The sequence below is a fragment of the Dicentrarchus labrax genome, unplaced genomic scaffold (genome assembly GCF_905237075.1).
Source record: "Dicentrarchus labrax unplaced genomic scaffold, dlabrax2021, whole genome shotgun sequence".
Taxonomy (NCBI): domain Eukaryota; kingdom Metazoa; phylum Chordata; class Actinopteri; family Moronidae; genus Dicentrarchus; species Dicentrarchus labrax.
Window position 1 is genome coordinate 25,171,930 of NW_026136705.1, and position 27,997 is coordinate 25,199,926.

Sequence of the window (27,997 nt, forward strand, 5' to 3'; positions counted from 1 at the left end):
CCGATATTCAATGGTATATTGCAGAAACACTCTGGTCCCATTTTGGCCCTTTTTTTTCACTCCATAAATTATTGCAAGATGCCCAACTGGTGAAGTTGTTTTTATTTCACAAGAAAAAAGGCATTTGTCACAAAGCTAAATAAATGTATACATGAAAAAGAAAGTTTTTTTCACATAAATGACCCAGCTGACCCAACAGTATGTAGTAAAGACGACATTGAAAACAACAAAGCAGCATGTTACAAAATGCAATCCATGTACACTTGGTTCTCAGGCTAGCTTGTTGCACTCTACCTTTGTTTTGATTTTCACAGGGAAAACTGGCCCAGGGGCTCTAATGTCACAAACCGGGTGACAATGAGGGTCACCATGTGTTCTTTTGTAAGTGTAATACTCACAGTCCTTGAGAGGAGACAAGCTGTGAACACAGTCTTCAAAAATCAGAGCAGATAAAAGAGGAGAGGTCGTCGTGGGCAACAGACAGCTCCCGGGAGCCATGGCAACGGCAGACTGGTACAATAGGTTGCTCAGTCACAGAGAGAGGAGAGGAGGGATGAACAGAATAACAGGACGACACGAAAAGGGGGAGGTAGAGATGAAAATAAAGGCAGAGGGAGTCCAGATTAAAGGCAGAGAAACAGCTGTGCTTGTTGCTCCTCCTTTTACCTCATTACTGGTTGTTTTCTCTCCTCCTCTGCTGTTAAAAAAAACCTAGTCTCAATTAGCTTTCGATATGACACCAGGATACATCTGTGACTCAACAACACTGGTTTGAAAACGGTGGATAATTTCCTCCTTTATCCACACGCAGAGCTGAAAGCTGCAGTCCCAGCAGAGTAAGTGGCACCCTTCGCCCACAGAGCTGCACGGGGAATTGAACTCCTGACGCCTTTGCAGCATTTGAACCCTCTTTTAGCTCTTTAGGTAATTAAATCTCTACTTCTAGCAGTGTTAGTGCTGTAAACACGGAGCAGCACAGGATAGATCTCCTGCTTGAAGGCTCTTCAGAGATAGACCAACATATTGGTTGGTTAGACTCCTCCAGTAAGCATCCAGGTCTAGACAGCGGTGCTCCTACCCAGCAGGGGAAAGGCTGTTGGCAGGCCACAGCTGGGCTCCAGTCCCCTCAGTCCATGTACCCCCTGAAGCCCCTGTAACCCTCCTTGGAACCCCTGTATTCCCCCTTGGAGTCCTTGTATCCCTCCTCGAAGTCCTTGTATGCTTCCTTGGAGTCCATGTATGCCTCCTTGGAGTCCTTGTATACCTCCCGGAAGTCCTTGTATGCTTCCTTGGAGTCCTTGTAGCCCTCCTCGGAGCCCAAGTCCATCATGGTGAGTCCTGGGTTCTCGGCGGGGCATGGTAGCCATTGCTGCAGCAGCCTGGATGGAACGGGCCCCCGGCGGGGTGAGGTTGTTGTGGTTCAGGTCCATGTTAGACAGGAGATGACCCAGGGAGTCCCAGCGTTGGGAAGAAGGCAGACGTATGAGGGAGGAGTAAGCTCGCTCGGGGAATACAGCCGTCACGGGAGGCTTGCTGGTCTCAGATGTGAAGACCGGAGCAGGATCCTGGTATTCCCTGGGAGGAGGCGGCTGCGGAGCAGCTCGGAGTGGGGCAGGCTTCAGGTAGGTGCCCCCCCGTGGGTCAGCCAAGACCTCACTGTAGGGCGGAGGAGGATCCTCCATCAGAACTGCCTCCTCATAGCAGGGCGGCTTCCCAAATATATCTGTGTCTAAAAAATAAGAGAAGACTGGGATTAATCACAAATATACCAACATCAAATCAGCCTTGCTGCCAGTTTGTCGTAGAGGCCAGATGCAGTACTGCAACAAAGAAATCCCTTCCAGCCCGAAATCCATTATAAAGAGACACTTGTAGAACTGTTGATAGAACATATCGGACTGTATACTGTCAGTACTCTTTCTGGTATGATTTTTTAAAACCATGAAGGTTTTATATTTGTATAACTCACAGAGTCTAGGGAGATTTGTTACCTACTTTTACTTTATTAAACAAGGACCATGCACAAAAACATGAATCTCAAAATGAGAAGACATGATTTATGCCAGATTTAGCTATAAGCTTATTTCCATCTACAGTCCCTGGGCAGGTACAAACAGAACAACCACCAGACAATGTAAACATTGAGTGTACATGCAACATCATTACACAGTCTCTATCACACTAACAACTATACAGACACACATGGACATATCAATATCAGCAAGATATCAAAACAAAGAAAAGTCGTATAAGTTCATTTTTCCATACACATCACAATGTAATATGCATGGTGTTAGCCACATTATCACACACACACACACACACACACACACACACACACACACACACACACACACACACACACACACACACACACACACATATATAAGGCTAGACAGTAATCTTTAAGATTGAATTTGCTGAGATGTTAAATGCTAATGGCACAATGCTGAATGGAAAAAGTTAATTTAAAAAAAAGAAAAAATATTGAATTTGCTGTCATTTAGGATGGGAAGACTGAGGAAATTTAGGCAAATGTTTTCAGCAAGATGTATGAGAGTTACAGTACAGGGCTGGAAACTTTTTCACCACATTCCCAAAACTCATTAAGGGGAGCACTGACGTCGTTCCACAGCAGCCACACTGACAAGGGCTGCCAGCAAATGTCTGCAGACATTTACTTTTTATCGGCTTCGTGAGTGCAGCATTCAGCCAATGCAGAGATTTAAAAAATGCAAAATAATCAGTCTATAACCAGTTATCATTATACAATCAAGATATATGTATGTGCAACACACTTCAGGTCACAACCCAAACGATTTGAATAAACACAGTCCTGCTGTGATACATGTGACAGTGTGTTCAGCTGTGGGAACAAAACCCATCACAGCACATTTGGTCTGAACTCTCTGTTTCTCTCTTTCTTTCACTAAGTATCGCTCTCTCACACACATTTTATTTTCTCTATCACTCGCTCCTATTTCAGGGACACTGCCTCTGACGACTTCATAATTTCTAATGGAGCAACTGCAATGCAGCACATTGTGTAATAAGATACATGGACACATAAAATACACGTTCGTCATACATTCATTCATTCCTGTTTATTTAAATCAGATAGTAAACGCCTCATTAAGATGCTTTTTAGTGCTCCTCTGTGGTGTACGTGTGATGCAGTTATACCAGGATAAAGACTGTCCATAGCATCAACAACTTTAATCAACCCCATAATCAAATGCATTTTATATGTGAAAGTTACAGTCATGCGACACTAAATGTGTCATTAATGACGCAAAATGATGATGATTCATGAGTGTCTTAAATTTCCATTCACTTCTCACTATAGAGCAAACTACCGAATGTCTATTATATTGGGAGGACTGAATGAGGGAGTGATTTCAAAAACAGTGTTAAATGCAACCAGATTCATCTCTAACAGCCACACAATCTGCACAATTTGTCCATGAAAACTGTGGACACATATTCTAAAAGCTATGTTTGCAATAGGGATGCATCGATTCTGGGCTGGAACCTATGTTTAAAATAACAATATGACTAATAGCCGATGACAAAACCGATGAATTTCTGTTTTTATTTCTTTGCCAGCAACAAAGAAATCCACAAAGATAACCATCTCTGCCTTGCTGCAGCTCATTCTATTTCTCTTCTCATCCAAATGTGAGACGCAGAGCCAAACAGCCGCTCGCTGTCCGTGCTGCTGCATGGAGCACATCTGTATTTGCATGCAATTTGTGCCAGTGCTGGAAAACCGATTATTTCTACAATATCTGAGTTGGAAATAAAAAACACAACATCTAGCCAGCGCAAAATTGATGTGACACAACAGATAAACATCGGAGAATGGCATCTTATTTGCCAATATCAGTCAACGCAGCAAATATCTGATAAAAGTATGTGTCTATATCTTGAGCCAAAACGACCGCTGGCATTAGGACAGGCTTATATTTCAGCTGAAATATGTCGGACAATAATTTTCCTCCAACATTGTTTCCTAGAAAATACTTATATATTACTAAATGTTTTCCTAATTACATTGTGGTGACAAAGGTAATCTTTTCCTGGATTATGTTTATAGGCAAAGGTTTAGACTGAATGATAATTACCACACAAATAGCAAGAGGTTAGTCAGGGTGAATGGTGGGTGTACAGGACACAGCACTGTGAGACCAAACATCCAGACTCTACGTTTAGGTTAAGAACTTTGGTTAAGGTTAGGGAAAGATTCAGGTTAAATGTTAATAAGCATGTGTCTCAAGTCCCTTTTTCTGTAAGACCTCAATCTTTCCCGAACCCTTACCAAGTGCCACGAGTGCCTCAACATAACCATAGAATAGTTTCATAATGCTCTATTCACTACAAGTGGATATTGTATTGCAAGCTCAGATATTTTGTGTTAACGTGACGTGTAGCTGCTGCTGACTGGCTCATTGTAACCGTCTGCTCTATCTGTGATACAGTGCTGATGTTGCTGCTTTATTCAAGATTTAATTGGCTGTATCGGAAAATGATCTCCGTAGACGGATATTGGAATCTATATGAAATATAAATTTCTCCCTTTTGTTTGCAGATTTTACGTTTCCTTCAAAAACATATTTTCTGTTGCAAATTAGTTGTATATAAACACAATTTCTGATTTGCTAATTTCTATTTGAGGAGCTTAATCAGTGAGAAGGTGAACATTTCCCACCGTTCTCTGGAATTTTGGTGAACTTGCATGATTTTCTTCTGCTGATTTCCTTTCCTGTTTATATTTCCGAACAGGAGAGAAGTATGTTGGTTTCTTAACGCCGATTAAGATTTATCCAAATGATTGTCTCCTGATATCTGCACTTTGTTGGTCAAATAAAAGCCTTGACGTGATGGTTGCTCGTTTTCTTTTGTACACAAGCAGTTAGCAGATTCCTTGCCTATTCTCCAATAACTGGACCATTCACAACTGTTGCTAATTACACTGAAAGACTGGCCAGAACCAGATCTTTTTTTCTATTTGCAACCAATTAAAAACGATGCATTGACTTCACAGTGAAAGGAATGAAATTTAGACACAAGTTCAGCATATTCAGAAGAAACCACTGCACATGTTTTTCAGCTGTTCTGGTGCTTTTAGTGAAACATGAATCATAGTCAGACTCCATTACCCTGAGGGCATTTCAGCTACTACAGCTGAAGTAAAGTGATATTTATTCTAACAGATACAATTTCCCATCATTGTGGTTGAACAGAAAACCAAGCACTAAATTGTTAAACTTTTGGTTGGTTAGAAAATGGTGGCATTTTAGCAGCACGTCTGTTACGATACAAATTAAGTTTGCCATTTTCTTCTGGGTGACATTCAAGTAAAGAACAACTGAATATGTTGATTTTACTGTGGAGAAACAAAGCACAAAAATAACACCTGGAAACAGCATCTACCTTGCAATACACGTTCCCTCCTATAACATTTCTAAAAAACCTCTGGCCTGACAGAGCCTGTAGGCAAAATGCAAGATGGTAGACTCAATATTTCAATGTATTGTACTGTATAAAGGAAAAGATTTTTGGCCTGATAAAACAGCCTTGGGCAACAAACAGAGTCTCAAAGCAGTTTTTTTTTTCGGAACAACAGAAGACAGTTTCTATTTCCAGGCTGATGAATCTGCCCAGATTCTGATCAATATCTGTCGAAATGTTGCACAAACTCTCCTCCTGCTTTCAGAGACTTCACTGGACCTGAAATATTAACAGTAACTCCTCTGGCCAGCTTCTTGCACAGGCTCTTCTGAAGAAAAGAAAAAGTTTGCACCATAAAACGTAATCAATGCTAGAATTTTCAAAATGACGAATATATGAAATAATTTCCCAATGCTGTAGTTATCAGTTTCTCTACGAAATAGTGAAAGTCGTCTGTGGTTTTTGAGATGTTCCAGCTACTCTGACTGGCATTGAAATTGGACTACAGGGTCTCTTACACTTTTTAGACCTGAAAGCCAAAATCAAATTCTGGAGACGACTGGAACTTCAGAAAATAGCTGATTATTAGAAAAAAAACTCACTCAAAACTCTTTTAATTGCCCCATGAATTTGAATTGGTATTAGCTATATTGTTAAAAGAAGTCTTTTTTAGGGTGTGTTCAGAGTGATTTTTTTGTTTGGTGTACTGTAGCTCATGTCGGGACTTTGGGCTAGGAATGCTCTGATCGAGTTTTTTTGGCACAGATCCCAATCCGAGTCAGTTTTATTTTGGCTTGTTAACAAGTAACGGAATTAATGTGAATCAGTGACAGCTGATTTAAACAGCAACATTTGTCATTTTACCAGGTGAAAGTGACAGTTACATAAGACCCCCTGACGGTTTCACACTGGGGGTTTGGTGAATACAATTATTATACTACTTTTATAGCGGTTTGCCTTTTCTCTGTGATATATGTAACACTTATTAATCTATCCCCACCAAAATGTATATTTATAAAACTATATATTTACTCATTTTGAAATGTAGATAAACTTGCAGTACTCAGGTCTGTGTAGCTAAAGCCTGATGTCACAATGTAGTGTATGCCGTGGTGAAGAAATACAACGATCACCTGTCCCTACACTGATTCCAAATTATTTACCAGACTATTTACAGATCTATTTTACTGCCAAACCCAAAATGTAACACAATCTGTCTTTACTTTGTTTGGCTGTTGATGGATGAACAGACTCCAAAAACAGTCAATATACAACCAGAATTCACATTTAGGTGAATAAACAAGGTTAAAATATGCTTCATGTTCAATTTAAATGTACATTTAGTGTTTAATTTTACTGGGGGGGGATTGTGAAATGCTACTGCTCTGCATCATAGCTCACTGAATTCCTAAACACGGTTTTCACTGTGCTGCCTAATGTAACTGTATAATTCTCAAGCTTGTAGTGCAGTCTCATATGAACGAAGCCAATGCTTGCTGAATACTTGTCGCTGCTACTGTATGATGAATTGGTTTTAAGCCACATCTTTCTGTCTCACTCCCTCATCATCTCCCAGCAGTTTCCATGCTTGCATTCTTGCTGCTGAGGCTGCTGAGGCTGCTTTGGCGTACAGTATGTTCACGCTTGCTGTCTGTTAGTCCGTCTCTGACAATTACACCAACAACTCATTCCTCAGCTTGAACCTGTTTACCGCCAAAACAACAAATATCTTACTGGTATAAATCAACATCTGTTTGTTGAACTGTTGCCATGGAGCTGGATGTATTTATAGATGCAAATGTGTGTCTTTGTGTGTGTGTATACCTGGCCAGAATCCATGCCTCCTCCAACATGCCTCACAGATACCTTCAGGATCAGACTCTCATTGTTTCTCAGCTCTGTCCTAACTCCCCTGTAAATCTCTGTGCTGTAAACAATCCTACCAGCTGCCAGGACGGCTTTAAATAAACATCAGCCACACAGAAACAATGTCAGCAGAAACACATGGGACTGATGTTTCCACTGGGAGGATCAGGAAGGCTTCATATGAAGCTGCAGCCAGTTCTCTGAGGAGAATGTATGTGATACGGTAATTTCAGCACACGTATGATGGTGTGACAGTGACTGCATAAAACGCAGTGAACATATTAGTCATGGTGAGTCACAGGATTACACAGAATAGCAATAGATTAATTTACTCATTTAGGTTCCAGCCAGGCACAACAGCTATATTTCACTATATCAGTGATGGTGGTAGGGTATATATTTTAAATATAACAAAGTCTCATCCCTCTTCCCAATTTGATTTATTTCATACTCCTCCTCTCATTTGTTTTCCCTACCTCTTATCATCCCTTTCCTCTAATCTCCTCATCTCATTTTTTGCACCTCCTAAAATCTTCTTCTCATCCCTCTTGTCACATCTTTTCTTCATTTGCTCTCAGATGTTACTGTCTAACCTCATACCTCTCTAAATCTCTGTTCTCACTCCCTAATGATGCTCATCTCCTGGCTTGCCTCTTATTCCTCCTTTCTTTTCTTCACTTCTTTTTAACCTGATATCTTACATATGATCATCTCACTTGCATCTCTTAATATCCTCATCTCATCCCTCTTGGCACGTCTTTTCTCACTTCATCTGGTCTCTCTTCTCTTGTATCCGTATCTCCTCATCTCATTCCTCTCCTCCCTAATCTCTTATTCCCACAATCTCCCTCCTTCTATCTCATTCTATCTTATATGTCCTCTCACACCTCTTCTCCTCTCTCATGCCTTTCCACTTTCATCTCGCTTTTCATCTCCTTCCATCTTTCTCCTTCTTTATCTCATCTAAGCCTTTCCTTTACTATTTTTCCACATCTCTTTTCCTCATCTCGCCTTTCTCCCTCTCTCATATTATTTTGCATATTCCTGTCATATCCTCTGATTTCTTACTTTACCTATTCTCTTCTTTTCTCCTTATGTCTTCCTATCTTGCATCTCCTCTAAAATACCTTCATCTCATCCTACTTCTTTTTTCATTCAGTTTCGCAGCTCCTCTTATCTCCTCATTTAATCTCATCGTATTCCTTTTCTTACATCTGATCTGCTATCACTCATTCCCCTTTAACACATCAACCAGGACATCTCAAGTGATTGGCATATAGCTACCTAATGCAACAATTTAATCTTATCAAAGGCAAAACCGAGTACAGAAACAACCATGATTTTCCGGTTCAAAACTCTGTGGCTGCAGGCAGCTGCAGAGGAGGGATAATCACCCTCCACTGGTCTGAACTGAGCGACTTATCAGAGCTGCTCCCAGTGTGAACATCATGTGTGGGTCAGGACTCGGGTACAAAAGCCTGTCAAGAGCAAGACATGCTGGCTGTGTGGGATGACAGCTGAGTGATGCATGAAATCTGTGTTTCTGGAGCCAGTGTTGTTTTTAACGTCTCCTGTCACAGTTTCAGATGTTTGAAAGCGCATCTTTGCTGTGAGCATCCAGCACTTACTTACAAGCAATACTGGACTGAATCACATCTCCGGTGCTGCCTACTAATTAATCAACCTGAAACTAAAAACGCAGTGACAATTAGGCTGAAGCCTTAATTTGAAGCTGTTAACACCCACATCAAAGAACAATCCATACTGGTGGCAGACTGTAGGGGTAGCGATTTTATGTTTATCGTTCAGGTTTGTACCGAGAGCCAAATTATCTGCAGAGGTCTCCTCCTCTCCAAAACAAATGGACCCGGTGAATAAAAGCGCTAAAAATCCTGAATAAAGCAGTTTCACCTTAAAAAATTTTTGTCTGACGCTGTTCAGCGGACAAAGGACGTAAGCTTAGCTTGTTTCTCTGACAACTTAAAATCCAGACGTCCTATAACTAAAATCCTTTATCTGGTTAAAATATATAGTTAAAAACAACCAAGATCTAAAGTAAATCGGAAAAATGTTGCTTAAAGCTGGTTATAGGTCAATTTATGACAACGTCTTGCAACGTTGATGCATGTAGAAAGGGGTTCTGATGCTACTGACAGACCATTACCTGAATAAAATCCCAGGTTTCTCAGTCCACAAAGTGAAATAATATTTCACTTAGCAAGAAGAACCAGGCAGCAGAGCATTGTGCTTGTTTTGGCCAACAGACAGAGCTTCACATTTCTTCTTCTACTGACTACTTGCTCGCACAAGTTTTAGAGACAAGAGCCGTGGAAAACTCGGGCCAGAGGTTAGCAAGTGTCAAGTGAATCCATAATATCATCACAAACATCTTTTCAAGCCAGGTAGAGTGGAGAGGAAGGAGAGTGAAGGAGATAGAGGAGGAAAGATAAAGCTATAATCACCGTCCCTCCACCTCTATCGTAGCTGAGTGACTGAATGTCAATTTAAAGTGACGTACAAAGTCACATGAATTCTGATATGAAGGTTGCATTGTACGAAAATCAGACCTGTATCTGATTTGTACCACTTATGAAAGTGGCCCATCATGTCTTGAAAAAATCTGATTTTCTCTCCTCTGTATACGAATGAAACAGCTCCTGGCATCTCTCTCCGTCCTCTGCTGTGCTCAGCTGGTCGGCACCTGCCTCTCTTTTAGCTCTGCTGCTGCCTGGATACTAAACCTCTTCATCAGTCTGCTTTGTGACCAAGACTCCAGCAACCTTTTGTTTTATCCGTTACTGTCTGTCTGTGCTCATTAACCATCTTTGACAGCAGCTGATGCGCTTTTACTCACTCCAGCTTTCACTCTCCAAAAATCCTTCTTCCCACATTCTTTCTTTTTCCTAGCACTCTGTGTGTTTTTGAGGGTTTGTGCTGCTCCTCCTCCATCATTGCTTTCTAAGTCTTTTTAGTTGCTTTTCTAGTTATTGTTTTTCCTCTGTAAATAATTTAGGATTTATTTTTCATACCCATGTAAATTTGTTAAATACTACACCATAAACATAAGTAAATTCTTAATTCTTAAGTAAATTAACTTGCTTTTTAAGGTTTCTAAAGTTAATGTTTGATGTTGCAAATACCAAATGTTAATGCTCTACTGTCAGAGTTTGTAGGATTTTAATTGGGTGCTTATATGAGATGCATGGGCTTCTACTTCATGCTAATGCTGCTTACTGCTGACAATAATTTTCACTGCAGTTGCACTTTTCTTCATTTCAGATTTCAGTGGCTTTTGAAAGCGCTTTTCCAGCTTTCTACGTTGAAGCTTGAATTCCTGAAAAAGAAAGTTGCCTGGTGTTTACTTCTGCCTGGAGGTTGAAGCAGAATGTTCCCAAAACCCATGAATGAATTTCCATAAAAAATGTTGTACACACTGACCTTGAGCTGAGGAGCAATTGGCAAGCACTGGGTGGGAAAAAAAGAAGCCTGAGGACTGCAAGGTAGTGTAATGTTGGAGAGGAAAGACTCTCTTTTGCAGAATTGAGGCACCCTTGAGCAAGGCATTTAACTGCCGAATGCAGATATGGAGCAGCTTTGTGACTTGCAATGTCAGTCTGTGGCTGTAGTCGACAGCTGCCAGCTGTTATGTACAAATGAAGCAGGGAGTTTCACAGAGGAATGATTACAGTGATCAATAATTCTTTCTGCATACATATGGGAAAAAAATCAAAACTGTAAAATAAAGATCTGATGGAAAAAAGCCTCTCTCTCGCCCAGCTGTGCTCCTGCTGACTCCACACTCTCCCTCTGATTGTCTCTTTCTTCTCGCCTTTCTGTTTCTTTTTTAGTTTAGCCCGGCCGTGTTGTTGCTTGCTCCGTCACCGCTCGGCCTCCACAGTCACCACCCACGCCTCAGCGGCAGCTGTCGCCATGACGCCCCGCAGGGGAACGCTGCCCGGCAGGCAGGGAGGTGGAAGCTGGGAACCGAAGAGTCTAAAAAAATCTGACACAGTGCATAATGTAATCCTCCTCCTGTCCTCTGCTTTTCTGTCTGAATGTGAATTGCTCATATGCATGTTGTGAATTATTTTTTTTTCCTCCTCTGTTTTTGTTGATGTAACAACCTGAGTTCAAATAGTCTTATGGATAAAATATGCATTTGACCGTAAATAAACAGCAAATAAGATGTGACAGGTTTGGTATTTGTCAGTAATTTTACACTCAGCCGTAGAGGAGTGATTAATGTTGTAATAGTGGGAAGAGTTAGGTGGTGACACTAATGGATGCAGCAGTTGATATTTTTATTGCTGACTGCTAAAGTTTAAAGAGAGATGAAGGGAGGAAAAACACTTTGTTGTTTGATTGTTTCATCCATTATTGGAGCTGGAGTCAAACACAGCTGGGTTTGCTGGTGGGCAATTTTAAACAATTAAACCTTTTTGAAATAAATTAAAAAGAGAAAATACAGTCCATAGTCAACTTAAAATGATTTGAATCAATCAAACAGAATCTAAATTTCCCAATTCAGTCTTGTGTTGCTCGTGCTAATATAAACAAATAATTTCTTCTGACTTTTTTGAGTCCTTTATGTGCACTGGTAGATACTGCTTTCAGGAAATAGCCACAGCCTCACACTCTGAGTCTGACATTGACAAAACCTCTCGCCTTCTCCCGCCTACTCAGCTTTCATGATACCAAACTGCCAGAGATCGAAATATACATACTCCCGTACAAAGTCGCTGCCCTCGACACCTCTCGTGCCAAACTGCAGCTTGCACGCCAAAGAATACCGAAGAGTTGGACTGAGGGTTCATGTACCAGATATATGATCTTGTGCTGCCTGCAGACTCACTGCTGCAGTTTGTCTCATAGTTAGACTTTTCGTAGTTGTTTACTTGTTAATAATTGTTTTTAAGTACTTAAAGGTGGGGTTAGCAATTCTAATTCAGTACACTTCTGGTCAAATTCAGCAAATATCACGGTCTGCTAGCTGGCCGTTCTGTGTGTGCGCTGTTTGTAATTGGGAAACAAAGTGGCTCAGACCAAGCTACACAGCACCTTTACAGCCAATCCAGCCAGGATTTGTGTGTGAAGTAAAGTTAAATTACTTGTCTGTAGGAGAATTTCTTCCAAAATATTGAGAGTTCAGACATTGCTTTCTAGTTTGAAAAGCTATGCAGTTGTTGTGATGTTAGCTATAGTAGCAGGAGAGTTGTGAGTATCGCTGTCTGGAGCTTGTGTGTTGGGTTTGGAAAACTGTCTCGTCCACTCTGCATCTAAACTAATAGCTTTTACTCCGGCGTGAGTTGCATAACACACCTTTAAATGTCTAATTTCTTATTTCAGATATCATAATACCACATATGTAAAAGTTCTTTGATTTTTGCTTGGTTACTGGAAACAACAAGTAGAATAAACATGATTATCACGGTAGGTGAAGTTAAACACATAATGATTCATAAATCATCAGCCTTTCATCAGCCACAGCTTAATATTTTAGAAAGATAATGAAGCATAAATTAATTCCATTCAACACCCACACATCCTGTTAGCAGCTCTTTGCTCTTGTGATCTGAAAGGTGTAAAACACCAAATGTCTGGAAACCTCCCAAAACTCAAAAATGTGAAATATATAGAGGCCAGATACAGTATATACTGAGGCAGCAATAATACTTTGCACTTTATTACCTTTAAAATCCTCCTCCTTACCTTCCTACAAGTGCCTCCTTTATCTGCCAACTTCAGATCTTCAGTCAACTGACCGCCCTTTACCAACCACATTGTTCAGAACCATTCAAACAACATAAAAACAAACTATTCAAATTAACATTAAAAGCTGTGGAGTGCTACAACTATGAATCCACAGAAACCTTATAAAAACTCATGTTTTCCTCACCTAATGTTCTCTTGAGGAAAGAAAATCAACAGAATGACACACACAAGAACAAATAACCAAACAACAACAATCCAGTCACGTTACCTGGCATGCTGATCCAGTTTGCCTGCGGCATGGGATGAGGAACCTGCAGAGGAACAGGCGGCAACAAGGTCTGAGGCGGTGAGAACTGCGGTGGCTCCCTGGGCAGCAATGGAGGTGGTGGTGGAGGTGGAGGAGGAGGAAGAGGAGGAGGGTATCCTGCGGGGTGACAGCCAAGTGGCTCAGTCTCTACGGTTCGCAGACATTGCTCCCTCAGCCTCTCTTCGTGGCGGCGCTTCAGCCTGCGCTGCAGGAAGCTGCAGAAGCAGCAGAGCATGACGATGACGGCCCAGACCAACCAGAAGCCGGCGAAACAGGCCAGGAAGGTGTAGGTGCCCTGCGACATCACCATGGCGGTGACGGGACGTGCTGCGTGTTTTTCCCCCCGGGGCAGGAAGAGGTGATTTCAGACGTGCAGGACGAGATGTACGTGAGGTCCTGTTGTCCTCTGGGCGCCGTGAAACTTGGCAAGCTTGTGACTCGTCTCTCCAAGGTCAATAAGCCAAATTCTATATTGCCAATTAAAGTCCTGACACTGCTATCCTGAAGGCTGTAATCCAATGTGAGAACTAAAAAAATAAAAGCAGGTGATAAAAAGGTGTTAATAGTTGCGTCTCAGTCAACTTAACTTGAATACTGATGAATTTGAGTCAGTTAAAGTTACAAAATCCTTCAAAATCATCATCATCAATCATCAAATTTGATTCGGAGCTCAGTGGCAAGTTTGCTTCAAGATGGCAGCTCTTTCACTCAATACTTCACAAGATTTAAACAGATATTGAAATGGCTTCTGTTTCCTTGTTTGGAAGAAAAAAGGCATCCAAGAACTGGACTAGAACTGTCTAAATAAGTTAAAAATAATAATAATTTCAATTAAAAACAGTAAAATTCAGTAGAATCTTTATCTTTTCAGAAACATAACTGTGACATGCCTGAACATTAGACGTTCTGAATTTACAGTCTTGGTTGTGTTTATGAAGGTCTGTCCATCAATAAAAAGCAGCATCCTCAATAAAATGTGTAATCATATGTAGTTACATTCTTATTAAATCAAATCTTATTCAAATGTTTTTTCTAGAAGGAGGTGCACAAAGGAAGGACCTGAATGCAAAAAGTTGATGATGAGATTAATTGCCTCGGAAACCGGGGCGGTGGCGGCTCGTTAGTCTCACCACAACCAATTCTGTCTGCTCGGTTTGGAGATAAATGTATGTAAATCACAGGACGTTACACGTTTAAGGCGTGACGGTTGAAACTGGGAGTAAAAAAATATGATTTTTGTCCAAATAATATCTATAGAAATGATCTGCTGCACCACCACCAAATTCACTAAAACAATCAATCTTGTGCTTTTTTGGAATATTACATTTATTTAATCTGGTTTGCAAATCTTCTGTGTCCCTCCAGATGTTCAGCTCCTCTGCAGCACTTCTTATTTACATGGAAATGTGTCTCAGGATAAACACCAACATTCACACACTGGCAGACACACACTGTTATTCCAGACTACTAATAAACTCTGCACCTTTGCAGGTGTTTCAGCAGCAGCAAACATCCACTTAAACTCTCCAAAAGGCTCCACCAGACTCCTTTCAATAATCCACCCTCTCAGTTTTCTTGAACGGCTGGTGAAGCTGTGGCGGCTGTAAACTTCTCCATCTTTTCAGATGGAAAATAAAGTTGCAACAGCATCGTCGTCTGATTTTTGAGGCAGAACCTCATGTTCAAGAGAGAAAAAGAAGGGGGGAAAAAAGTTGAAACTAGAAGAAACAAAAGGCCTATGGGTCAGACAAACTGATGCGACGTCCAATCAGAAGCGTCAAAAAACCCCAGAGGTGATGTGTGAGTCCCTCTCAGACGGGTTCGTTCATGTGAAATCAAGCTGGTCCCTTCAGGGTTGCGGGGGACCAGAGTCGGGGGTCTGTCTACACCGCCAGGACGCCAAATTCTTCCCTCTCAGATCCCAGCAGGAATCCTCTGCCTCACGCTGCTCTACAAAGGCACACAGGGAAGAGAGGAGACCATCGTCAGTGATTATCAGAGGACAAATTCAGACAATATTTTCAACACAGTGAGAACTCCGAGCAGTAAAAACAGCGCAGAGGCCGTGTGCTTATAAATCTCAGCTGTTCGGGCAGGATTATGACGCCAACCTCAGGGGGTGAGTATCAGTTTCACACTTCAGAGAGCAGCTCACAGAGAAAATATTCAGTGATGTAGTGAAAAAGACAAAAGAATTGTCATAAAAACAAAAAATAAAAAGACACATTATACTTATCTTTATTGAAACTAATGAATGTACCTCAGTTATTCCTTTCATGCTGCGCTGCCCATAACAAGCTCTATAACCATCAGATTGTCAACCATCAAAAAGTTATTGGTGGTTAAGAACAAGTTCTCCAGATTAAATAAAATGTTCTGTGAATGCCAGAACAAACTAACAAATATACATTTTCTGATCTGGCTCCTTTAAGGACGACATTCCACATCAGTGCCTCGGAAAACCATCACAAAAATAAAAAGCCTGTCACACAAAAAAGTTTGCTTAGGTTTACTAAAACAACTTGGTTAGTATTAGAGATGCGTCATTGTTTGTGGTTAAGTTTCGGGAGAACATCATTATCATGGCTTAAGGTCAAGTGTGTAACATTTAGGAGGATCAGAACACAGCGGTTTGTCTTCCATGGAGTCTGCCATGTTGAACCGCCATGTTTCTACAGTAGCCCAGAACAAACAAACCAAACACTGGCTATGGATAAGGACTTTCACGAGTTTCATGGTCACTGTAGTTTCTCCTAAAGGCCTGTTCTCATTCCCAGGTGGTTAAATACCTGCACCAGTGGTGTTCAGTTAGTTGCAATATGAAACTTCACCTTTGGAAGCCACTCAATCCTACACACTTATCCTTTAAGTAAATGATATGAGTACTTCTACATCTGATAAACTGTTTTTTTTTTTCTAAAAAGCATTAACAGGCTAAAGGGAAACAGTCTGTAGCTTCTAAATGGTGGAAAACAGAATACATGAATAATGTTATGTTATAACCACGGGAGAATAATCACACACAAACAGCCTTTTTCCTTAATGTGCTCCAATCTGTGCAGGGTTTCTGCATCTTGATTAGCAGCTGATGTCTGCAAAATTTTAGCTGAACCACAACTGATTTTGCAAAATTATTATTCTTCACCGCAGTGACAAGAACAAGTAAACATGTCATTCCCAACGATGGTGCAGGTACTCCTCTGGACACTGAGATGTTTGGTTCCTTCAAAGTTCCAGTATAATCAGACCAGAGCCTCAGAACAGAAGGTCCTGCAGGTTTTCATGTCAATGACCCCAAACAGACGGGCATTAATTAGACTGCAGACATCCATCTGGTGATCTGACACCCAGAAACTGTCTGAAGATTTCTACTGACAGATCATTTTATATTTAATTGTATAACGGTTTGTCTGGTGGTGGAAAGGTTAATAATAGAAAGTTTCAGTCTAGCAGTGTTTCCATTCTGAGACAAGGGTTAGTCGCTGGACCAACTTAACGACAAAGAGACAAAAAGTCAGAGGCTCATCATCCTTCATCCTTTGGGGACCATGAATGTCTGCACCAAAATTTCATAGATGTGGAAAATAAAAACTTTAGACTTTCAGTCTTGTTCATCATTTGTGTTGGGAGGTGAGTAATCAGATGCTGTCAAACAACGACCCTCCAGAGGCTCCTGCGAGGTTGAAATGTGTTTTTAATATGAGAGTCATTAAAATAAACTGGTTTATTCTACCGTTTTTACGACCGCAGTTACTATAAAGTTGTCTGGCAACTTCAACTTGAGAGTTTCTCAGCTCTTGAAAATCTAGGTGGCATTGTTGGACAACTTCATAGTTATTGGACCATATATTTTCTGGTGTTGTCGGCAAGATACAAGTTTGGGAGCAGTGTGCAGTACTTAGGCGTCATAGAAGTTAGAGGGAATAATGGTGATGCCAACTTATCCTGGCACACCTTGGGTGCTCAAATTTAAAGGGCCAAACAGTGAAGTTGAGTTATGGGACTGGAAGGAGCAATTTCTAGGAATCCTAAATGCCCAGGAAATAACGGAAGATAAAAAAGCAGATATATTAATAAAAGCCTTAGCTGGAGAAGCAGAGCCGTGAGTTAGTGTGCTGAAAGGAAGCAGTGCCTAATATTGGGCCAGTTCTTACCAGGAGCTTACCAGGAACACATAGCTAGCTTTACATTGAAAAATGTTCTTGTTAAGAAGAATAGAAAATGCTAAAAGAATTAGAGTTAGGGTTTAGTCCAATTCAGGCACTGCTCGTCAAAGTTTTAGTTCCTTAAGATTCCCTGTGTGGTAACAACACCCTTGATGCATCCTGAGGTGACATTATCTCTACATGAGCTTTGGGGAGCCGCCCTCACAGAGATTTTCAGCCATCGCTCTTCAAGTTGTCAGCGACAGCAAAATGACAAGAAGAGAGGAAGTTTTTGAAAAACAGCGATGAGATTATGAATGTAATATTTCTTCCCCTCCCATCTGAAGGGCTCCTGAGGGAATCACCTTCACTTTGAAATACTCTTAACAGTCGTGACTCATCCCATCGCCTGCGACATCTCATGTTGTCACCACTCAAGTTTAAGCGAAAACATGACATTTACAGAAATTTGAAGTAAGATATCTTTCCTCTGAGAAAACAACACCTACTTCGTCCTAGAATTGAAACAAAATAACTCGTGAGTTATGAGGGGTGTGTTGTTTTTTTTTAATTGGACACTTGTACAGTATTACACTTGTATTCATAGCACAAGTGGAGCCTCAGTGTTCATGTCATGTTTTTTCATCTTCCACGTCCATGTCACCTTTGGGAATCACACCCCTGTGTCTATTATAATTTGAAATTGCTCAGCAGAGGTGATTCATCAGCAGAGGGCCTTCATGAGGTCACACAGCCGCTGATATTTCAATCTATGAGCACTGATACGGAACCGAGCCTTTGTTTACTCCCTACGCTTCCTGCATTCAGCAATACTCAGACCTCAACCTACACACCCACACATGTACAACAAAACACATGTACAGTACACACACAAAGTATTTTTATCCGTCTTTTGTCTTTTATCTTTCTCTCACATGGGCCGCAATCGGAAATAAAACGGATCTCTTTCTGATTTAAAGGACTGAATGCCAGAACAATATGAATTTGAACTATGAATTAGAGCTGAAGGACAACAATAAAATGTGAATAGAAAAAATATAAAAGCAGTTGAGCACATGATTAAACACTTAAAGGAATGTTTCAACACTTACACACTACGTTTTATTACCCTCGGCATTCCAGCACAGCAGCATTGATAGTGAAACTGGCAATTGAGACGCAGCTACCTGTACAGCTGAGACCACATTTAAAGTATTCAGAAAGTGAATTCTCTGCAGAACCTTTGTGCAGACAGCAGATGTGTTGAGGTCATAGTTCAAGTTCTTGTCGATCAGTGTTCCCAGGGACTCCACCGCCTCAGCCCTTTATCATTGTTATTGGGAAGGTTGCGTGGGAGCTCTTCCTGAAGTCAAAGGTTTTAGTTTTGTGACCATTTAACTTCAGGATGTGGTTGTTGCACCACTCAACAAAGTCTTTCAGAACCGGGCCATGATCAACCTCTCCGTCCTGTGGTGTACTCAACTCACTTAAACAGTAACCAAACTTAATGTCGTGAAAAGGATCTTGTGAATATTTTTGTGTTTAAAAGGTTGCGGTTTGCCTGCTGATTTTTAATTCGTAATAGTCTTCAAAGTGTTCTCCATAGGACTGCAACTAACTCGCGTTACGTGCTAGTTTACTCGCAGGATAATATGTATTTATTTGTACTCACACACATAACGCAAGGCGAATATTTGCATGGTATGAGCCAAAAATAAACAGATTTTGCTGTGATTTAATGTCAATAAACAGATCAAAATAACTATTCCAATCATTATGGCAATTTGTAAAAAGTGTGAATTCCTACTTTGTCGGGTCTGTGCACAAGACAACGAGCAAACAACTTTCAACATGCTTGTTTTCTGAATGGAGTTTAGATCAATCAGGGCTATGCTAACTTAGTTCATAGTAAAGTAAAACCGATAGCTAGAATCAAGAACCGACACATATTTTTAGCACTAACCAGGTAGGCCACTTTCCTCTCTTCCTTTCCTCAGAGCAAATCTCCTTTTTTTGGCCTGTCTCTGTATAAATATGAAGTATCATAGAGCTTTGGGTGCACAAAGACGGATACAAGCGGTGGTGGAACCTCTTAGGCTCGCAGCAGACAGGTTGAGCAGAGAGAGCGGAGATCAATCTAGTTTTTAATCCCAAAAGTTTAAAAAATAATAATCCCCGAGTTCTCCTCTTGCCAGTAAACGGCTCAAGATCAGAGCAGAATCTGGTGTGACTACGGGTGTTTATTCCTTCAGAAGCTCAGGCTCTCTTCTGCAGAGCTCCCCGAGCTCAAGCAGCTGTCTGTAGGCCAACAACAGCTCTGTCTCTCATCTCCTTCCCATACACGTTCAAACTCACGTCACCCAATTCGTGATATTCGCATTGCTGGGTGTGAATTTGCGTCTTTGTATTGACTTTGTATGTAATCTACATAAGAATAAGACATAAGAATCATCATATACACTAAAATTGTAAAATGAGAAAAATATAAACCTTATACCTTTACATTTTTGAAGATTTAATTAAGATTTCCTCCTCAAACACACCTAACCGGGGTCATAAAACTTGTAACTCTCCAGTTTCAGGCTGATCTCTTTATCCAGCCGCTGATCATGTGAGGATTTAGTGTTTTGCTTCAAGGACACTCTCCAGGGCACAGCAGGCCACTTCATCTCCTCTGAGGTTTCAGAAAGCAGCACGTCTGTCATCACATTTCACTCAGAGCAAAAAAAAAAAACACATGTTCAGTGGACCCGCGTGAGGTCGGTTTCGAATGAAAATCTTAAGATCACAAACTTTTTTCAGGAAATTAGTTCTTGACTTTGTGTCCTTGCATTCTTTGAAACACGACAACACACTTGTTTCGTAAGGAGGACCTCGGAGTTTGGCTTTCACACAATGAAAAGGAGCAAAACTTAAACAGTGACTATGAAGTTAAAGTTTTTAAAGAACAGTGGAGCTCTTGAGGCCGGGAGTCAGGTCTTTTTTGGGGGTATATGTCTGGCGAAATGATGTAAATGCAAACATTTACGTACTACAATTGCATAAATAGTCGTATGAAAATTGGCAGGAGTATCCCGAAACATGAGACTACTGATCAGACTGAAGGTAAAAAGCCATAAAAACAAACAGACAGTCCTGTGGTCTGCAGTTCAGGTATTGCAGAGTGTTTCTTGTTGAGGTCTAAGAGTTCAACACTTTACACAGTCACCTGACAACAAATGACCTGTTAACAAATATAAAATATGATGGCTTTAAGTGTATGTTACTTTCTGTCCCTTTAAACTGGGGGGCTGTTATTTGCTCCCCCTGTTGGTGCAATATAGCATTTCTTCTACAGGTGTTCCTAATCTGACCTACACAAATTCCTCTAAACGGAGGGCAGGAAAGTACCAGTCTCAGCAGACTGATGCGACTCAGCTGCTTCTTGTTTCTTTTCACAGCCTACTTTTGAGAAGATGGACCCTGTCATGTCAGTCATGTTTTGTTTCTGTTAGTAGTTTCTGGAAGCCCGGCTGGCTGCAGTGGCTTCCTTCTTTTTATTCACGCTTGACCTAAAAGCTTCGCCTGAAATAAACCTGCATTGCAGAACCAAATACAGTGCCAGTACAAATTAAAAGTTTGACTTGATGGTTGCACTAAATTAAAAGTCAGAGGGTTAGCAGAGTTATTAGGAGTACTTGTTGCCAGTCTGGAACAAAGTGGTGTACTAACATCCCTGCTAACATGGCTAAGAAGTTTATTTGCCTCTTTGATTCTGTTTGACTTGTGTGTGAGAACATTTAAGGGGGTTGTAACAAGCTACATTATTCCTGTGATGTGAATGTTAACACCCATTAAATGAAAGCTGAGACTCAGCACTTTAACCTCATTCTTCAATCATTATTTCATTTCAAACTGAATTCTTCCTTGGTTTGTTTTTGTTTACTTTGTGTAAACTGTAGGCTAGGCTAACAAGGCTAACACATGTTCGAGGCCTGGAGGACCGTCTGCTCACCTAAACGTCATACTGCAGCTTCCACTCTGCAGCTTCCTGCGTCGTGTGTTGTCTTATCCTTGAAAGACACCTGTGTCGTGCTGCCAGAGGGTCCTTAAGCAAGGCCCCGGCCTGCTTACACACTGAGTCATATTGGCAAAAAGGGCTGAATACGTACGTAAATATGGACTGAAATGTCCTATTATAAATAAATACATATATAACATATAACAAATATTAAGAGTTCAAATAAATGGATGATTTAAATATGGACTTCACCTGATATAGGTTATATAAATGGCTGATTTATTATAATCTATAAATAAGAATTCATTAATATCAGTGGAGGAAGAAGTACGTCGGGTCCTTTGATTAAGTAAAAGTAAAAATACCAATACTCCATTACAAGTAAAAGCTAATTGAAAGTAGACTAAAAGTACTCACAATGCAGAATTTTTATATATAATATTATATTACTCTGTATTAATCACTAATAAATACATGTAGGAGTATTTTAATGTTGTTTGTCAAAGTCAGCTTTAGGTACTTTGTGTACTACTGGGTAGAGAGGCACTGCGTCATGATGAGTTTAAGTAAAAAGTGATTAAAGCTGTCAAATAAATGTAGTTAAGTAAAAAGTACAATATTTTCCTCTGAGGTGCAGTGGAGCAGAAGTAGAAAAAGAAATAAGTCCAGTGAAGATGAAGTATGTCAGTATTGTTCTTAAGTAATTGATCAATATATACTCAGCTGTAAGTTACCTGGAGCCTTCCTCAGGGACCCCTGGGTGTTTGGGGCCCCTGTATGTCCTCTGTATTTGTGCTACAGAGAATTAAACTGCAGCCAATGAAATCAAAAAGTCTTTGTTAGACGTTTGGCGCCTTCACTGTTGGAAGATAAACACAGAGGATGTCTCAGCAGCTCCGTGTGTCCGGAATTGAACTGAATCACATCAAATCACCCCAAAAAAAACCATACTGATCGATTTGTACATACGCAACCGCTCAGACGCACTGCTGGCTTTCTGTTTTTTTAATGTCCCTTCTTTAATTTCCTCCATGAGAGAAACGGCAGGAGGGCATTTCATCACTGAGACTGAGACCAATCAATGACTGTCTGAAGTGGAAGACCTTCCTCTCCATTGGAGATCATAAGATAAGGTGACAGCGCAGGTAATGGAATACCTCAAACCATAACGTCGCTGTGAACTCACAGCTCATGTCCACACGCACTACAGGTCCCTGTTTGAATGTCACATTTCGGTGGAGAAAAAAAAAAAACCTCACCTTTTTAATTCCTCCGACGAGATGACGCACTCAGCTCGCTCCGTGCCATCTAAGTTTTGGGGTCCAACATTAAAAAAACAATAGTAAATAATAATAATAACAAAAGCAACCGAGGTTAAAACAAGACTTTCCACCGGTCCTGTTCCCTCTCGGTGTGTGTATAGGCCTGTCCACCGGCTGCTCCAGTTATCGTCCGTTAATGGATGTGAGCTCCTCCGTTTTCCCCTCTCCTCCATGCGCGGTGCTGCCGCGAGCTGCGCGTCGTGTGTTGGACGTGAAGTGGTTTATCAGTTCACCTTGACAGACTGGCTCCTCCCTCCCTCTCTCTCTCTCTCCTCTCCTTCATTCAGTCCCTCCCTCCCTCCCTCTCTCATCACTGGAACAGCAGAGGGAGCGTTTCGTGACACTCAGTCTGTCTGCCTGTCTGTCTGGATGATGAGAATATAATCAACCTGCCGGCGGGGCTTTAACGAGGACGCACGGCTTGGCAAAGGAAGACAGACGCCGTGGAAAGCGTAAAGAAAGAGCTCTAGGTGTGATATGTTTACGTGTGTATACAAACTATTTAGACTGTTACACATTGCTGTTATATATCTGCTTTAAAGCCTGCTCCAGTGCTGAAACCACACAGTGAAAAGAGTCTTTTGAGAATGTATTTATCCATTATTTATGAGGTTCTATTGGAAAATTTGAAACCCAGTGATGGGTCTTATGTTATTGGTCAAGATGGTCATTCATCTTTATCAGAGAGGTCAACCATCAGAAACAAAGAGTCCATACAGCCACACAAGCAACCGGTGTGAGGTTTAAAGATAAGATAGTAGCATTCTTTACTGATCCCCAGAGGGTAAATTCAGGTGTTGCAGCAGCACAAAGACAAAAATCAGTAAGCTAACCCCAATAAAGACAAGTAAAACATAGTTAATTAGAAGTAAATTAAATAGAAATAGGAATATAACTATAAATACAAACTATACAAGAGCAATTAAACTCAAAATTACAAGGCAAGCAGTACACTTTAACCCAGGAGCCAATGAAACTGTAGGTCTAATACTGCGGTCTCAACTGTAGCGGCAAAACCGCAAAGTATTGAACATTTAAGAGTAATATGATACCATCTACTATAACATCACCATCATATATATACACACACATATGTGTATATAGTTTGAAGTAATGATATTTAGTGTTTGTCTGTATTAAAGCCATATTTTGCAAGAATTGTTTGTTTTCTTGCTACTTGGCGCCCCTACAGTTTAGGAGCGTAATTCACTTTTACACCACCGTGGTAAATACAAAACGAGCGTTGACCCCCCCACCCACACAAACACAGTTTGACACGTGTATTTGTTGACAAGCTGAAGGACTTGGAGCCAGAAAAGAGACGTCAGGAACCACAGAACCATGTGGACTGACTGGGTGAAGTAATACAGGATTTTTCTGAAAAGTCAGGTGACTGATTTTGTGCCATCACCAACAAAACTGTCAGCCTACGCTTGTTCAACGCTTTAGGATACCTTTCAACTGAAGAGCGACTTCCTGTCAGCCTCAGCTGTAGTCTGAGATTAATGCTAACTGTGAACCTGTTAACCTGAGTCTTAAGTGTCCCCCATAAACAAGGCAGGTAGGAACTAAAATTACTTGAGAATGGAGAATGAATAGCAACCTAAATGTTACACGTGTAAATATATAGATAACACAATAAACTGCTAGAAGATGATACGGAAATAAGTATTGTAATTAATCATAAATACAAGTAACTGAAGTAACCCAAAACATACTGAGTAAGTAACTTAAGTAACCTGCAAATTAAGTGTGTATATACGGTTACAGTCATGAAAAGAGGGCGACATTAGCATTCAGCTCAGTCTATAGCTCTTATCTGATAAAGTCTAGCTTAGACTGATATAAATTTAATCCTAATGTAGAGTTTAGGCTGACTCTGAAATATCCTTAAATGGCTGCATACAGACGCCACCCACAGAAAAAAGCATGGCTGGATTTTTAATTTCTCTGCAGCACATATTAAAGACAGGGACTGGGAGCCCTGCTGGGGTCGGTCTAGCCATCTGATCAGGACCCGCTTTCTACTTGATGAATGAAATTAAAAGCAGCAGGACCGAGGAGCACTTTAGGAGAGTGAATAGATTACTGAGCTCAAAGGAATACTCAGAAGTTTGAGAAGTCTCGCTGGTCAGTTTACCAGATGAATACAAAGAACAAACAACCAAATCCTCCATGTGTCTCTGGTAGACCGGTTTAATGCCCTACTGCTCTGCAGTCCTCAGGGGGGCTCTGCTGCTTTATTGGCTCTATCACCGGGCTATAATCACAGTTATTATAATTCACCTGGAGTCAGAGGTGTAAAATAATCCCTGAGTAGATGTAGAGAATGAGAACTTGCAGGACTCTGACTCCTGTAAAGACCAGCACTTGCATGTAGAAAAATGTAGCCATGGATTGTGGATCACTCAGAGGTTTAAACTGGATATTTAAAAGCCTGGATTTTCCCTGATGGAGCTGACACACAGTCTGTGGAGCTCTTGATTTGATGTGTCAGACCAGGTAGTTTAATCACATAATATAATATTACACTTGATCAGGTATACGTCGTTTAGCAGCTAATTATAACCTACATTTACGTCAGGCAGTGACCTCTAGTAGTCGTAATAATTATGGCAGGAGCAAAGGAGGAAGTGAGGTGACGTAATATAAGGAGCGGCAAAGTCCATGTAGGGGTGAGCTCGGGTTGGACGGGTGTCAAACACACTACAGAGAGTACACATTTCTTACACAAAGCCTGTGATACAAACTGGGAACGTGGGCGTTTAACAGGCAGGGAGTGTCTGACAAAAAGCTGCATTATGGGAAATAAGGGCAAGTGCTTTTGGAGTTTGACTCATACTAAAAACTTACAGGATATCTCAGTCTCACTGCTTTGATTTTGACCTTTTTTTCACAAAAATGTGAAGTGTGAAGTAGCATGGTATCCTTGGTATCATGGGAGTTGTTCCTTCAGTGTTCATCGTTCAGGAGGTTTCTACCCAGGAGGCGAACTATGTGCAGAGTTCTGCTTCATCCGGTTAAGATATAAACATATAAAACAACCACCAAGATCTAAAAAGTTTGTCATAAAATATGGTTTAAAACTTCAATTAATGACAACTTTGGGGCCCAGATAGCTCACCTGGTAGAGCTGGAGCCCCATATACCCAGGCTTAGTCCTTCCTTCAGGGGCCCTGGGTTCGAATCCGACCTGTGGCCCCTCTTTCTTCCCCCTTTCCTGTCACTCTTCAGCTGTCACTATCCATTAAAAGGCAATAAAAGACCACAACACTGACGCATGTGGAAAGGGGATATGACACCGTGACAGGTGACCAGTGAAACGCACCATTAGACGATTGTTGGAAAACATTAGGATGATGTAAGTACACAACTCGCCAAAATATGTAACATAGCTGAAGTGTTTATAGACATTTTAATGCAGAAATGTTACATATTATATCTTTACAAGAAGTTTATAAATTCAAGTCAGTTCAGTTCTCCTTCAGCAGTAAAGAGCAGATGCAGCTTTTAATCAGTGACATCAAGTTACAAACAGATAAGTTGATATCAGATGACCATCAGTTTACAACACCTGCACCTCATGCATATTAAATATTCATAACCTTGTTACAGCAATGACACCGCACACGCACACCCTTTTTGATAACTGTCTCTTTAAATAAAGGTTAAAAACTTACATACATGTGAGGCAGGTGTCCTTGAGCTGGAGAGTCACATTACATAGAACCGGTTCGAGGTTATTATCCAAGTTACTGTCATAGAAAAGAAAGTCTTCCAGCTGTGATTGAAGGTAACGTGACTCTGCATCAGTCATTAGAGAGATGGTGGTTTCAACCTGCAGGAGCTGAGCTCAATCTACCTGCAGATTATTTGACTGTCAAACACAATAAATTCAAATCACTGAGAGCATCCAGCGTCTGGAAACAGAGTGAACCTCCCTGAACGACATGAGCTGTGTGCGCAGTGAACCTTTATTTACTCTTTATTTTATACTCAGCTTCTCTCTTTGGATTAATAGATTAAATGGTACAATGTTTATACAGGCTGGCAGTACAATGTATGTAATAATATAGAGAAAAAAGGCAGCATTGAAAAAGTGAATTTTTTCTCTTTAAATGAAGGCCTTAATGTTGCTAAGCAAGTTTTTATAGTGTTTCTTACAGAGTTAGTCGCTTAAGAAGTTTAACATACAGAGGGAGCTTCTGTTGGTGTGTAAAAACGGACTGAGGACAAATTGCCGCTGTCACTGGCATAATGAGTCTAAACAATCAGAGAAATAAAGCACAAAATTGAATTCAATATCTGGGGAAGCTGCAAAAGAAAATATAATGTCAAAATAAACTAGGGGAGACAATTCTCCAGTCTGGTGCCATTTAAAAAATACTTGGACAACTACCAATAACTAGTAATAAAGCAGTTGCTAGCTTCTTTTACTGGTGGTTGTGATAAATATTCCACACCACTGCTATCAAATGAACTGGGATGAAAGTTGAAATGTCAGTCCAACTGGTACAGTGATTTAGATTCCTATTTTCAGGTGACTATACACAAATGAAAAAAATACCTATGAATATTATATTCCATTTCTGCCAGTAGATCCTCCTTAATGTGACACACATGTAATCAACACATGCAAGTATTGTAATAATCCATTTTATTACCTGAGTAGTATCAGTAGCATTATATCTTGGAATATATAACATAAACATAAAGGTGAAGCATTTATTTCTGAGGACACAATAAATACTTCAAAGAAACAGGATAAGCAGGGAACCAAGAGGCGACCAAAGAAAGTGTATCAGTGCTCCATATGACTTCTGTTAAAGGGTCAGTTATTAATTTAAATACTTTTACTTTGTTGTAAAACACAAAAACATACTAATTAATGAACCTAATTAAACTACTTGTTCTACCTTTTCATAATAAAATAGCACAAAAGAAGCTGATTAATGTTCACCCTGAGTCACTGATGTCAAAAACACCCCGTCATATTCTGGTCCAGTGTGTGTAGAAACGTGTGTAAAATCAGCCAATCACCACTGACGTCACTCTCCTCCAATGAGAGGAGAAGTTGTAATGAAACCTACAGGGATGATGATGACGATGACGATGATGATGATGATGATGATGATGATGATGATGATGATGATAATGATGATGATGATGAAGCATCATGTGACTGAGTTTGCAT

At 40.6% G+C, this 27,997-nt stretch overlaps 1 protein-coding gene across 3 annotated transcripts; it reads right to left on the reverse strand.

Annotated features, from left to right (window-relative positions):
* Positions 1–84: 84 nt before the first annotated feature.
* On the reverse strand, positions 85–23,069 carry LOC127363629 (proline-rich protein 7). 3 transcript variants are annotated; one of them, XM_051400359.1, is made up of 4 exons: positions 22,741–23,069; positions 14,820–15,281; positions 13,298–13,863; positions 85–1,729 (listed from the first exon to the last, which is right to left on the reverse strand). In XM_051400359.1, exons 3-4 carry the CDS (start codon positions 13,644–13,646, stop codon positions 1,059–1,061), a joined length of 1,020 nt encoding a protein of 339 aa, XP_051256319.1. In that variant the 5' UTR covers positions 13,647–13,863; positions 14,820–15,281; positions 22,741–23,069; the 3' UTR covers positions 85–1,058. The 3 variants fall into 3 exon arrangements, with proteins under 3 accessions (XP_051256319.1, XP_051256317.1, XP_051256318.1); XM_051400357.1 differs by having other exon boundaries at positions 14,820–15,286; XM_051400358.1 differs by having other exon boundaries at positions 13,298–15,286.
* Positions 23,070–27,997: the final 4,928 nt, after the last annotated feature.

Excerpts from the sequence above, each read along its gene's own strand:
- LOC127363629 (XM_051400359.1), bottom strand. The coding sequence starts at position 13,646 with ATGGTGATGTCGCAGGGCACCTACACCTTCCTGGCCTGTTTCGCCGGC. Across the intron at positions 1,730-13,297 it reads AAACTGGATCAGCATGCCAG|ACACAGATATATTTGGGAAG; the intron begins GTAACGTGACTG and ends CTTATTTTTTAG.